We start from the raw sequence: 15,143 nt of genomic DNA on the forward strand, positions 1-15,143 counted from the left end.
CTTATCCTTCTAAACTCCAACGAGTACAGACCCAGTCTATTCAGTCTTTCTTCATAGTCCAACTCCCTCATCTCCGGTATCAGCTTAGTGAACCTCCTCTGCACTCCCTCCAAGGCCAAAATATCCTTGCGCAAGTGCGGCGACCAAAACTGCACACAATACTCCAGCTGCGGCCTCACCAGTGCCCTGTACGGTTGCAGCAAGACCTCCCTGCTTTTATATTCTATCCCCCTTGCTATAACGGCCAACATTCCATTTGCCTTCTTGATCACCTGCAGACTGGGTTTTTGTGACTCATGCACAAGGACCCTCAGGTCCCTCTACACTGTAGCATGCTGCAGCTTTTTGCCCTTTAAATAGTAATCCCTCCTACTATTATTTCTACCAAAGTGGATAACCTCACATTTGCTAACATTGTACTCCATCTGCCAGGTCCTCGCCCACTCGCTCAGCCTATCCAAATCCCTCTGCAGATTTTACACACCCTCCGCACAATTTGCTTTTCCACTCATCTTCGTGTCATCAGCAAATTTTGTTACCCTACATTCAGCCCCCTCCTCCAGATCATCTATATAAATGGTAAATAGCTGAGACCCCAGCACTGGTCCCTGCGGCACTCCACTAGGCACCAACCGCCAATCAGAATAACACACATTGATACCAACTCTCTGCCTCCTATTAGACAACTAATCCTCTATCCACACTAACACCTTACCCCCAACTCCATGCCCCCTAACCTTCTGAAGCAACCTTTTGTGAGGCATCTTATCAAACGCTTTTTGAAAATCGAGAAACACCACATCCACCGGTTCCCCTCCGTCTACCGCACTAGTCACATCCTCATAGAAATCCTATAAATTCGTCAAACACGACTTCCCCTTAACAAATCCGTGCTCCGTCTGCTCTATCAAACCATTCTTTTCTAGGTGCCTCGCTATTTCTTCTTTGATGACGGATTCAAGCATTTTTCCAACTACAGACGTTAAACTAACTAGCCTATAATTCCCTGCCTTTTGCCTGCTACCTTTTTTAAACAGCGGCGTATCATTAGCCGTTTTCCAATCTTCTGGCACTTCCCTGAAATCCAGCGAAGTTTGGTGAATAATCACTAAGGCATCTACTATCACCTCTGCCATTTCCTCCAGAACCCTGGGATGCATTCCATCTGGTCCTGGGGACTTGTTCACCATCAGTCCCGTTAGTCTATCAAGCAGTACCTCTCTAGTGACAGTAATCGCATTCAGGCCCTCAATTCCTACCATCCTTTTATCTTTAATATCCGGCAAACTATTCGCATCCTCCTCCGTGAAGACCGAGGCAAAAAAACTTATTTAAGGCCTCTACCATTTCCTCATCTCCCACCACTAAATCTCCCCTCTCATCCTCTAAGGGTCCAACATTCACTCTAGCCTGCCTCCTCTTCTTTATATATTTCTTTATATATCTCCTTTAATCTCACAATTAAAGGAGATATGCTGTTTCATTAGGCCTGAAGCACCTGAATGCCCTGTTACCCTTCTATGCTATTATCAGCTTATACTTCCCAGCAACTTTGTGCCAGAAGTGTTTTAAGCATAAACATACACAAGCAAATCTTAAAAGCACATGTCTTGAGATGTTCTGCTGCAGCAAAACCTGGGTCACTCTACTCAATAATCCTACAATGCTTTTCTAAGTAGGTTAGCTTGAAAGGAAAACTACTGAGTATTCTGACAAAAACATCTAGCTTTCAATTGTCAATTTTCTAAGCTAGGATAATAAAATTACTCTCAGGTAAAAGCAGACTTTGGAAAGAAAGATGTGCACATTTAATTGAAAAGACAACATGTTCCTTTGGCTGTGATGTCTCGAATCTTTTTTAAAAGGAAGTATTTTTAAGGTCAATTGATTACAAATTTTTTCAGCTTTATAAAAAAACTCTCAGCTTTAGTGAATGCTTGATTTAGAAACCATTAAGTGTTTTGTGCCAGTTATAATGTTTGGTCTGAAATAATGTAAGCAAAAACCATATTGATTTATAAGGATATTTTGTATGTAATCTATAATCACAGTGTTATTGTCAACTGCATTTTGAAATTGGCATGGGATAAATAGCTGGGGAACATGTAAAACCATATTTTGTAAACTGTTCAGGGCTATAAAATGATTAAGTGAGATGGAGGAGCATACATACCTAAGGATACAGATTCACAGATCATAAAACGTAGCAATACAAGTCAACAGGGCCATAAAATACTAGTATTCATTTTCTTGAGAAAACATAGAATCCCTACATTGCAGAAGGAGCTCATTTAGCCCAATGAGTCTGCACTGACTCTCTGTAACCCCACGCATTTTATCATACTAATCCACCTAACTTACGTATCATATCTTTGGACTGTGGGAAGTAACTGCAGCACCTAGCAGAAACCTGCACAGACATAGGGAGAACAAGTAAACTCCACACAGACAGCCATCCAAGAACGGAATCGAACCCTGAGTCCCTGGCACTGTGAGGCAGTAGTACTAACCACTGCATCACCAGTAAAAATGAAAAGAAGGGCAGATGTATCAAAGTTGTATAGAAGACTCAAGGGAGTACTGTGTACAGTACTTCAAATTATAAAATGTATAAACACAATAAGTAGTCTCACAACATAGGTTAAAGTCCAAGGTTTATTTAGTAGCATGAGCTTTTGGAGCGTTGAACCTTCATCAGGTGAGTGTCTATCCCAGTCCAACACTGGCAACTCCACATAAAAGATAAAGAGACACTGAAGTTGATGCAAAAAATATTTACAAATATGATGCTAGAACTGAGATGTCACAACTTGGAAAAGTCTGAACAAGCTGGGCTTTTTCTCCAGGAAAGGTTGAGTTGTGACATAATGGAGGTCTTTAAGTTATGAAGTGGTTTGATAAGGCAGATGTGAGAACGTTGGAACAGGAGTTGCTCATTTTAGCCAATTGAGCCTCTTCAATCGTTTATTGAGAGCCAGGCTGGTGTGCTTGGTCCCATGTTTTTTGGTTAATAAAAACGTTGTCAATCTCAGATTTTAAATTAACAATTGATGTTTAACATCTATTGATGTTTGCAGAAGGGAGTTACAAACTTTTACTATCATTTGCATGTAGTAGATGTGAAGGACCTCCTAGACTAGGGATTATTAAATATATGATGGTTAATTACTAATAAATTCAATAAAGGATTCAGGAAAAGCTCAGAGTGGTGAGAACGTGAAAGTTGCAGTTGACGTGAATAACTGAGATGGTTTTAGTAACAGACATTTGAGAACGTGTTGAAATAGGCGCGTGACAGATGAAATTTGACACCTTTGTGTGTGTGTGTGTGTGTAGTCTTTTGATAGGAATAATGAGGGGCAATATAAATTAAATGGTACCATTTTATTGGGGGTGCAGGAACTGGGAGATTTGAGGGGTTGATTCGATCTTTAAAGATGGCAGGATGAACTCTGAGAGCTGTTAACATGCAGAATCCACATCTATATAAGCTGAGGCATAGAGTACAAAAGCAAGGAGGTTATGCGAAACCTTTTATTGCAAAACAGTGAAGTATTGTTGGCAGTTCTGGACATTGTGCTTTATTAAGGATGTCAGGGCCTTGGAGAGGATGCAGAGAAAACTTAGAATGATAACAGGGATGCAGGACTTCGATTACATGGAAAGACTTAAGATAATTGGCATGACTAGAGACAGCGTTAGAACTTTTTTTACACTGAACTATGATTAAAGTTGCACTATATAAAATTTTCAAAAAGGAATTGGATAAATAATAGAAGGGAACATACTTACAGGAGAGCAGGACAATGTAAGGATAACTCTTTCAAAAAGCAGGCTCAGTGGACCAAATGGCAGTGTACTGTGCTACATCATTCTGTGATTCTGTTCAGATGAAGCTAGATAAGTTTGAGGAGGAAGACATAGAAGGATATCAGATTACATTAGATGAAGAAGGGTGGGAAGAGGCTTATTTGAAGCATGAACATTGATATAGACCAGTGGAAAAAAATGAGCTGTTGCTAAAAAATTGTGTAATTCTCTGATTAGTAACTATGTGCATTAAGCCCATTGGGATCATTTTCCATGAAAATTAAATTTGTTACAGGGCAACTGTGCTGAGAATACTGCTAAGAAGTTTAATATTTCACGTGAAGAGCAAGACACCTACGCAATTAGTTCATATACTAGGAGCAAAGCATCTTGGGATTCAAAGCTGATGGCAAAAGAAGTGGTTTCTGTCAGCATTCCACAAAAAGGTATTTGTGCAATGTCTTTCTGTTTTTAAATTCAAATTTTGTATTGTTTTCTCTACCCCACCTGTCACAGTGCCTTCTCTCACTTCTCATATGTCCCAAATTCCTATTCCAACTCTTCAGCATTCCTCAAAGGTCTTACACTCTCACAACTATTCTAGGTTTAACACCCTCTTAGCTATGGCTACAGCTTTCTTCTGTATCTCCCTAGGCATCCTTCAAAGGCCCAATGAGGAACTTAGCCCTATCTCCCTCAGAGGAGAAATGTGCAGTTGGAATTGCTGCTCAATTTCTCCTTCCCACTTAGCACACACACAGGGTACTAATCTTGCCAATCACCTTCCTGTCTCACTCACTCTTCCCATCACCGACTCCATGGTTGCCACCAGCAGATTGGCTATATCGGTATATTTCTCAGTATCTACCTCCAGAATGTCCATTCACTTCACTTTTGAACAAGGCTTTTTTTGCCCATGATCTTATTTGGAGGATAATAATTGCTTTGTTGGTTTCCTTGCGTAACGAACGATGCACTTGCTAAGTGGAGTGCAACAAAAATTCTCTAGGTTGATTCTTGAGGTGCAAGAGTTTTGCTATGAGGTGAGATTGAGCAGAATGGGCCTATATTCTCTAGAGTTGAGAAGAATGAGAGACGATCTCTTTGAAACATAAAATCTTTCAAGGCCCTGATAGGATGGACACTGAGAGGCTGTCTCCCCTGGTCAGAGTCTCTACAATTGGAGATCTTAGTCTCAGGATAAGGGGATGCCAGTTAGGACCGAGGAGAAATCTTTTCATCGAATGCTATGCTCAGTAGAGTGCCCTTGGAAATTCTTTATCCCAGATGACATCAAATACTCAGTCATTGAGTATATTCAATTTGTGATTGATAGATGTTTGTTCTATTGGAATAGAGGATTATGGGATAAAACGGTTAAGTGGATCTGAGATTGAATATCAGCTATGACCTTATTGAATAGTGGAGCAGGGGACTTTCGGCTCTTATTTCTTCAAATGATTGAATTGACATAGTCTTGATGTCTATCTGACTACCTTCCTACCTCAACAAAAAAAAAATCACATCTTGATGCATCCCTACTCCTCTGACATCTGCTTCTTTGAGCATCTTGCCTTATTCAACCCCTTTTACCCTTTCCTTCAAAATCTTCATACCATACTGCCCACTCCAAGTTTCTCACGGAAGTATCTTCACTGCCTTCCTCCCTTGGCCTCTGCACCAAGTGATTTCAACCTCTGTCCCAGCTCATCATGCTTTCTGTCCTCTGAATTTACTGCCCTCCTACCCTCTCTAAAGCTTTCCCTCCATATTATCTCCCCATCCATATTCACAACCATCCCCTTGACTTTGCCATCTCATATGAACTTGCTGTTCTCATTGTATCATTCACAAATGAAGTTATTTGTGATCATTTCTTGTAATCTTCCCAACCTCATCTCCCTTTTTCCTCTCAAATCCCATTTACTTATATGGGCAACACGGTGGCACAGTGGTTAGCAGTTTTTGCTTGGCAATGCAGGGGCATTCAGCCTGTGATCTTCGGGTAAGCGTTCTCCAAGATGGCCTTCACAACACACAATGCAGAATGGCCGAGCAAAAACTGATAGCTAAGTTCCGTACACATGAGGGCGGCCTCAACCAGGATCTTGTTTCATGTCACACTATCTGTAACCCCCTCGGCTTGCAAAATCTCACTAACTGTCCTAGCTTGAGACAATTCACATCTTTTTAATTTGTGCTTAACCCTCTCTCCACTCTCATTGTCTGTGCCTGTAAAGACGTGATTATCTGTAAAAACTTGCATTCCAACCATTATCTTGTAAATTGAGTTTGTGTCTAAGTATGCCCTGTTTGTGAACACAACTCTTCACTCACCTGAAGAAAGAGCAGTGCTCTGAAAGCTCGTGCTACCAAATAAACCTGTTGGACTTAAACCTGGTGTTGTGAGACTTCTTACTTTGTCCACCCCAGTCCAACAACAGTATCTCCACTACATGGATTTAGTAAGCCATCTAACAAGTTATGACTGATCAGAAAAGTAAAATCCATGGGATACAGGGAAATGTGGTGAGTTGGATCCAAAATTGTCTCAGCAACAGGAAACAAAGGTTGATATTCTAGTGAATGGAAAATTATTTCCAATGGTGTTCCACAGGGCTTGGTGTTGCTGTTTTATATGTTAATGATTTGGACTTAAATGTGGATGACATGATTGGGAAATTTGCACATGACTCAAGATTTGGCTATCTGGTTCATGGTGAAAAGAATAGCTGCTTGTCTCCAGAATGATATCAATGGTTTGATTGAGTGGCCAGAGAAGTGGCACATGGAATTTAGTCCACAGGAGTGCAAGTAAATCCGCTTGGTGGGGGCAAACAAAGCTAGGGAATACATATTAAATGGCAGGATATTGGTAAGGGAAGAAGTGACACCTTGGACTGCATGTGCACAGGTCCTTGAAGGTGGCAGGATATATAGAATTCATTCCATCTCTTAGAATATTACAGCACAGTGAAAGCATATGGAATGCTTCCTTTTAATGGACGAGGTATAGAATACTAAAGCAGAAATATAAAGATGGAACTGTATAAAATAGTGGATAGGAATTTTGTGTATGGTTCTGGTTACCACATTACATGAAGAACTTAATTGCTCTGGAGAAAGTACTGAGGAGATTTATAAGAATGTTGTCGGGGCTTGAAAATTGTAGCTATGAGGAAAGATTGGATGGGGTTGGATTGTTTTCCTTTGAACTGAGGGTAGCCTGATTGAGATGTAGAAGAGTCTACTTGTCTACTTATGACTAAGTATGTCCTGTTTGTGAACACAACTCTTCACTCATTTGAAGAAGGAGCAATGCCCTGAAAGCTCGTGCTACCAAATAAACTTGTTGGACTTGAACCTGGTGTTGTGAGACTGTGTCCACCCCAGTCCAACACCAGCATCTCCACTACATGGATCTAGTAAGCCATCTAAGTACAGTAGACAAGAGTGCCCAGTTCGCCGAGCGGAGAGGTCAGTTGCCAGGGGATGAGTATTTAAGGTGATTTGTTGAACATGAGGAAAACCTTCTTCACCCAGAGGGTGATGGGTGTTTGAAAATTCAGGTTTGGTGATGGAGGCAGAAATCTTTCAACTCATTTTAAAGGTACCTGGACCTGCAAGGGTAAAGACTGGCTGCTGGAAGGTGGAATTAGGTTGGGCAACTAGTTTTTTCTTTTCACTTTTTCACCCAGGACAAACACGATAGGTTGAATGGCCTCTTATTATGTTGCAATAGTTCTATGGTTCTATTTCCCTTATTTCCACTCCCTGAAGTTTAAGGGATACAGGTTTTAATGTCAAAGATCAACAACTAATTTAAGTATTCATTGCCAATCTGGTTGGGACTGAGTATATTGGGTTTTGATCTTGTCTGGTTGTTGTTCCAAATTCATCCTAGAATGTGGAGATAATCCCAGGCTTCCCTTCAGTACGAGCTTTCTCAAACCCTCTCCTTTGTCTCCTTCCCGTCACCTCCAACACCAGTTGTGGGAAACTCACTCACTTCTTTCTCACCTTCCTTGCCTTTTCCACCAAACTGCTGACTGGACAGTATTCCTTCCTGGACCCCATGTTTTATATATTTATTTATTTATTGAAAAACAGTTTCCCTCCCTTCAAATTTGCTATCGTCATCCCTCCCAAAAAGCCACCTTTGAGCCCACTATCCTTGCAACCTATTGCCTCCAACTCAAATCTCTTGCCTCCCAAAGTCATTAAAATATTGTGTCCCCAATCCATTGTCACATTTCCCATAATCCCTAGATTGAACCAATTGCCCAACCACAGTGCTGAAATAATCCATACAAAAGTCACAAGTGGCATTCATTGTGACAGTGACCATGGTAAGTTATCCCACACCATCTTTTTTTCTGAAAAATATTGCAGCCTGGTCCACATATCTGTAATATTTGAAACATTGAACCACATCATCTTCCTCAAGTGTGCCTCTTTTGCTTTCTAGTTGGATGAGACAGCTTTGCCTGGTTCCATTCTTAGCTATTCAGTCATACAGCATCAGGTCTTAAGAGTAATCTATCGGTCTCAGATTTCAGGTGTTTAATTTCATAGAAATCATCAAAACCCTACAGTGCAGAAAGGGGCCATCTGGCCCATCGAGTCTACACCGACCACAATCCACGCAGGCTCTACCCCATCATATTTTGACCTTGGAGGGAGTGCAGAGGAGGTTTACTAGGCTGATACCGGAGTTGAGGGGGTTGAGCTATGAGGAGAGACTGAATAAACTAGGCTTGTACTTGTTAGAGTTTAGAAGAATGAGGGGAGATCTCATTGAGACATATAAGATGATGAATGGGATGGATAGGATAGAGGTGGAGAGACTCTTCCTGCTCAGAAAGGACATAGGACTAGGGGGCACAGCCTCAAGATAAAGGGGGGGCGGTTTAGAACAGAGTTGAGGAGGAACTTCTTCACTCAAAGGGTGGTGAATCTCTGGAATTCTCTGCCCGTTGAAGTGGTGGAGGCTGCCTCGCTAAATATTTTTAAGACGCGGGTTGATGGGTTTTTGATAAGCGAGGGGATTAAGGGTTGTGGGGAGAGGGCGGGAATGTGGAACTGAGCCACAACAGATCAGCCATGATCTTATTGAATGGCGGGGCAGGCTCGAAGGGCTAGATGGCCTACTCCTGCTCCTATTTCTTATGTACCCACTCATCTACACATCTCAGGACACTAAGGGGTAATTTTAGCATGGCCAATCAACCTAACATGCACATCTTTGGATTGTGGAGGAAACCCACAAAGACACGAGGAGAATGTGCAAACTCCACATAGACAGTGACCCAAGCCAGGAATAGAACCCAGGTCCCTGGAGCTGTGAAGCAGCAGTGCTAACCACTGTGCTACCGGGCTGCCACAGTACCCAGCATCAGCTGCTGTTGGTAAAGAGATCCATTCTCCAAACTTCCTCATTTTTCTCATTTCACTATTGAATGGCCTGCCTCTAAAATTTAGGCTACATTCCTTAATTCTCTATTTTCTCCCTATGTTCTCCATTTTCCTGAACATCCTGTATACTTTGATTAAATTACCTTAAAATTTAAATTTCAGGGAATATAATGCTAATGGCAGTGCCTACTTTTGAATATAATGTTAAAAAAAACTTCAGCCATCTTTTTGCATATTACCAGTAGTGATAGTGTCAAAAATTAAAAATTCTATTTCCCAACTCGCATTAAAAAAAATGGTGATTTTTTTTTCCTCGTAAATTAGGTAAACCGGATCTAGTGATCAGTGAAGATGAAGAGTACAAACGTGTGGACTTCACCAAAGTTCCAAAAATAAAACCAGTCTTCCAGAGAGAAAATGGTAAACGCATCTGCTCTAATAGTTGACAATATTTACTGAAATGAAAATAAACCACTCTTCAACATTAAATTGCTTCAGCTGTTTGAAAATATCTTTAGTTGTGGAAATTGATAGATTGTAATGAAACTTTGATTTATGCTTCTCAGCCTTTTGGCTGAGATCAAGTGTGGTATCGACATGCTGTGCTTGGTTGAAGTCATTAGGTTACATTTTAGCTTCATTTAAAGCAATGTTTAAAAACAGCATCTTGGCCTTTTGGCTAAGATGCAAATGAGATCAAGCCTTGGAGGAGAAGCTATGCCTACTCCAATTAGCTTCGATCATGTAGTTCAAGCCCAAGACAGGAGGTGAGAGCCTTGTCTTGTCAGCTTGGATTGGGAATGTTTCAACTTGTTGAGACTCTGAATTGCACTTGATTTGATTAAATTGGAATTTAAAAAAAAATTTTTTAAAGATTTTCAATTTTCATGCATTTGAAAAGTTTCTGAAGAAATATTGTGATCTGGTCTACATTTCTGCAAGTAGTATTACCAGTCAGATTAATATATTATTTATCTCATTACTGTTTATTTAATCTTGCTGTCTATAAAATGGCTGATGTTGTTGATATAAATCATAAATCTTTGTATTTCAAAGTAATTTTGTATGAAAGTGCTTTGAGACGTTTGAGACGCCCAATAACATGCTATATGGATGCATAATTTTTCTTTGAAATATTAAATGTAAATATGGGTTAAAGTCAAATATTGAACTGTGAAATTAGGTTTCATCAAAATGTCTAAAGGAATGTTGCTAGAAATGATACATCTGAGCTGTAAACGACTGTACAATTTGAGGGGAACTCTTGAATTAACAACTTCGCATTGTTTCCACCCAATCTGAAAAGTGATTTTTTTTCCACTGCATCAATTTGTAGGACTAGGGGGCACAGCCTCAAAATAAAGGGGGGGTGGTTTAGAACGGAGTTGAGGAAGAACTTCTTCACTCAAAAAGGGTGGTGAATCTCTGGAATTGTCTGCTCGTTGAAGTGGTGGAGGCTACCTCGCTAAATATTTTTAAGACGCGGGTTGATGGGTTTTTGATAAGAGAGGGGATTAAGGGTTATGGGGAGAGGGCGGGAATGTGGAACTGAGCCACGACAGATCAGCCATGATCTTACTGAATGGCAGGGCAGGCTCGAAGGGCTAGATGGCCTACTCCTGCTCCTATTTCTTATGTTCTTATGTATCAGTCAACATCACTTTAAAAAAAATTATATGGTGGTTATTTTGTTGCTGTTTATGGAACCTTACTGTGCACAAATTGGCTATTACAACACTTTAAGAGTGATAATATGGCACATCAAAGGTTGTTGTGGAAAATAGAAACGTGGTGTAGGAGATAACCTGTTGGCTGGCAGTAAATAGTATGCATAAATGGATTTTTGGCAGGATGTGGTGAGTGGAGTCATGTAGGCGTCTGTACTCAGGCCTCAACCTTTTCCAATTTATTTCAATGACTTGGGTGAGACCTAGTAGCTAAATTTACAGATGGTACAAAGATAGGTTGGAAAGTATGTTGTAAAGAAGACACGAGGAATTTCCAGACAGATATCGATAAGTTGAATTAGTAGGCAAAAAAAAACTGGCAGATGTAGTATAATGTGGGAAAATGTGACATTGTTCATTTTGGCAGGAAGAATGAAAAAAACAGTATTACTTAAATGGAGAAAGACTGCAGAATTCTGAGATGTAGAGTGATCTAGGTGTTCCAGCACCAAGTGTCATAAAAGTAGTATGCAGGTATGGCACAAAATGAAGGCTAATGAACGCCACTCATTGCATACATTAGCCTTCATTATGTGCCATACCTGCATACTAATGAATGAATAACTCATTCATTCATCTCATTTCACTATTGAATGGCCTGCCTCTAAAATTTAGGCTACATTCCTTAGCATTAATTAGCTAATGAATGCTATTATGAGAGGAATTGAATATCATGTTTTGCTTCAGTTATACAAGGCATTGATGAGACTGTATGATGAAATGGCAAAAATGGGCTCGACGTGTGTTTCTCAGGCAAAGGATGGTTAATATTTTGGAGATCCTAATAGAGGATTTTACCAATTTTATCAGTGCTTGATGTATTGAAAACCTTTGTGCTCAATCTTCATGGACATTCAGCCTTTGATCTTTGGGTAAGCGTTCTCCAAGGTGGCCTTCATGACACGTGACAGCGCAGAATCGCTGAGCAAAAACTAATAGCCAAGTTCTGCACACTTGAGGACGGCTTCAACTGGGATCTTGGGTTCATGTCACACCATCTGTAACCCCTGTGACTTGACTGGGCTTGCAAAATCTCACTAACTCCCCTGGCTGAAGACAATACGCATCTCTTTAACGTGTGCTTAACCCTCTCTCCACTCACATTGTCTGTACCTTTTAAGATTTGATTACCTGTAAAGACTCGCATTCCAACCATTGTCTTGTAAGTTGAGTTTGTGTCTTTATATGCCCTATTTGTGAGCACAACTCCCACTCACCTGATGAAGGGGCAGTGCTCTGAAAGCCTGGATAAACCTGCTGGATTTTAACCTGGCATTGAGAGACTTCTTACTGTGCTTACCCAAGTCCAATGCTGGCATCGCCACATCATGTCTTCAATCTAATACATAGAAGGTTTTCATGTATTTAAAGTGTTATTTCAAAGATGTTTGAATAATAAAACATCCAAACTTGTGTTTTTTTCAAGCTGCAAACTGGCCTAACCTTCCAACACCATTTAAAATACATATTGGTTGAATTTGTTTTTCAGGTACGATTACAGCTGCCAATGCAAGTACCTTAAATGATGGAGCTGCTGCTGTAGTACTGATGACAGCAGATGCTGCTAAAAGACTAAATGTTACACCAATGGCAAGGATTGTAGGTATGCAACAAGTACTGACTAAATATAATATTTTAAACCACAAATATTGTTTGTAGTGTGAATGCTGCAGAAAAGCACGCCAGTCACGGGAGAGTGTGGCAGCCGTATTTAATTTGAAGTATAAATGTAGCCGTTTGTCTCAATGTAGCCCTTCACACAAAATATTTACATCATTTAATAAAAAAAAGATTGTTTGAAAAAAAGACATTCACTTGAATTATTCAGAAATAAGGTTTAAAAATACATTTTGGTGTGGTGCTGCAGAACAGAAGTGTGAAGTGGTTCATTTGTTAGGATAGGACGGCACCGTGGCACAATTGGTAGCACTGCTGCCTCACAACACCAGGGCCCAAGGTTTGATTCCTGGCTTGGGTCACTGTGCAGAGCCTACATTTCTCCCCATGTCTGCATGGGTTTCCTCTGGGTGCTCTGGTTTCCTCCCAGAATCTGAAAGATATGCTCATTAGGTGCATTGCCCATGCTAAATTCTCCCTCAGTGTACCCAAACAAGTGCTGGAGTGTGGCAACTAAGGGATTTTTACAGTAACTTCATTGCAGTGTTAATGTAAGCCTCCTTGTAACACTAAGAAATAAACTAGGAAGAAGGTGGAGAGACAATAGAAGATAGGGGATGCAGGATCAGAGGGACCTTGGTGTGTATGTGCATAAATCATTGAAGGTGGCAGGACAGTTTGAAAGAGTGGTTAATAACAGCATGCTAGGCTTTATTAATTGGGACATAAATTATAATAGTGAGGCAGTTATGTTAAACTTGTGTAGAGTGTTAAATGGACTTTAATTGGAGTTCTAGTTCTAGGCACCACGCTTTAGAAGGGACGTGGCATTTGAGATATTGCAGGAAAGATTAATGAGAATGTTTCCAGTGATAAGAAATTTACTTGGGAAGATTGGAGAAGTTTAAAGATGTGCAGGTTAGATGGATTGGCCATTGTGAAATGCATGGAATTACATGATGATAGAGCGGAGAGGAGGGCCTGGGTGGGGTGCTCTTTTGAAGAGCTGAAGCAGATCCGATGGGCTGGATGGCCTCTTTCTGTCATCCTGTGGCAAATCCTATGATTCTGAGAAGTTGGGATTGGTATCTATGGAGAAGAAATATTGAGAGATTTGACATAGGTGTTCAAAATCATGCGGAATCTGGACAGAGCAGATAGGTAAAAGCTCTTCCCATTGGTGGAAGGATCGAGATGAAGAGAACACAGATGTAAGGCAATTGGCAAAAAAAAAGGCGATATGAGGATTAACCTTTTTGCAAAGAGAATGGTTACAATCAGGAATGTACTGCCTGAGAGTGGTGATGGCATGTTCGCCTGAGGCATTTGAGGGAATTGGATCTGCAAAGGGAAAATATGCAGGAATGACAATAGGCGAGTTGCTCCGTTGGAGAGCCAGCACAAACACAGTGGGGAAAAATGGCCACCTCCTGTGCTGTAACCATTCTGTTATGGAAAGTGACTGGTTTCCACTTGCTGTCCATCACAGATGTGATGGTTAAGAATGGCAGCTTGCCACTATTTATTTAAAAAAACACCTGGATGAGCACCTGGCACATCATAACATTCAAGGCTCTGGGCCAAATGCTGGTAAATGGGATTAGATAGGGTAGGTCAGATGTTTCTCACGTGTCAGTTCAGATTCAGTGGGTGAAAGGCCTCTTCTGCTCTGATTCTGTTTCCACTTCTTATTTTAAACTGAAATCCAGAAGCTATGTCAAGGTGAGTAGCTATATACTTGAATTTTTAAGAATTTTCGGGAATGGAGAACAAAGCACAGGAAACAAGGCCCTTCGGCCCTACAGGCCCGCACTGCCCACTTTAACACTCAGTGAGTGCCTCATTCCAATCCTCCTTCTACCTACGACTTTTGTCTACGCCTCCTTGGACTCCACAATACAGGGGTTCAAATTTAGAGAATTATATGTGTACCAGATTAAGGGAGGTCTAATTTAGGGACAATTTATTGACACCAATCAGCCTAAAAGCACGTTTTTGGGGTGTGGGAGGAAACCAGAGAAAACCCGCGCAAGCACGGGGAGAATGTGCAAACTCTCACAGACACCGACTGAAGTCGGAGATCCGACCCAGGTCCCTGTATCTGCACAGCAAACAATGATAGTCACTGAGCTGTCGTGTTGCCCATCAATTGGTCCAGTTTAAGCATACACTAATGACGTGAAGCACTGGGCAACTCTCGAAGCAACATCCAAGAGCAGCCCTCGCACGACCCACTGCGTGTATGCCCCTTGTTGGCCAACAAGGTGGACCGAATCACCTGTGGATGTAAAAAAAAAAAGGAGACATCAATAAACATACACAGCCTATACAGACATTCACGGAAGATCCCCAGTAGCTCCAACGTAAGAGACAGGTGAGCCATAAAATGTTTTGGACAGCCCATAGGAATCCATTGATTCCCAGGAACGTCCTGAGGCTCTTGATCCTTAACTAGAGGAGATGTGCTATTTTGATTGAGGCTTCTGGAAAGATTGGTGCCTGACATTTTGACCTGGTTGCTCTTTGTTCTTCAGCTTAATTTACCCAAGGTCAGCCAAACTAGTGCAAAAGATT

General features: G+C 41.0%; 1 protein-coding gene across 1 annotated transcript in view; it reads left to right on the forward strand.

The window, feature by feature from the left end:
- acat1 (acetyl-CoA acetyltransferase 1) overlaps positions 1-15,143 on the forward strand; it is a 39,873-nt gene that overhangs the window by 17,858 nt on the left and 6,872 nt on the right. Inside the window, exons 7-9 of the mRNA XM_080197267.1 lie at positions 4,106-4,256; positions 9,550-9,645; positions 12,442-12,555. Coding sequence (XP_080053393.1) covers positions 4,106-4,256; positions 9,550-9,645; positions 12,442-12,555 — 361 coding nt within the window. The remainder of the gene's footprint in view (positions 1-4,105; positions 4,257-9,549; positions 9,646-12,441; positions 12,556-15,143) is intronic.

This window comes from Carcharhinus amblyrhynchos, chromosome 10 (genome assembly GCF_965287045.1).
Source record: "Carcharhinus amblyrhynchos chromosome 10, sCarAmb.v2.hapA, whole genome shotgun sequence".
NCBI classification, from domain to species: domain Eukaryota; kingdom Metazoa; phylum Chordata; class Chondrichthyes; order Carcharhiniformes; family Carcharhinidae; genus Carcharhinus; species Carcharhinus amblyrhynchos.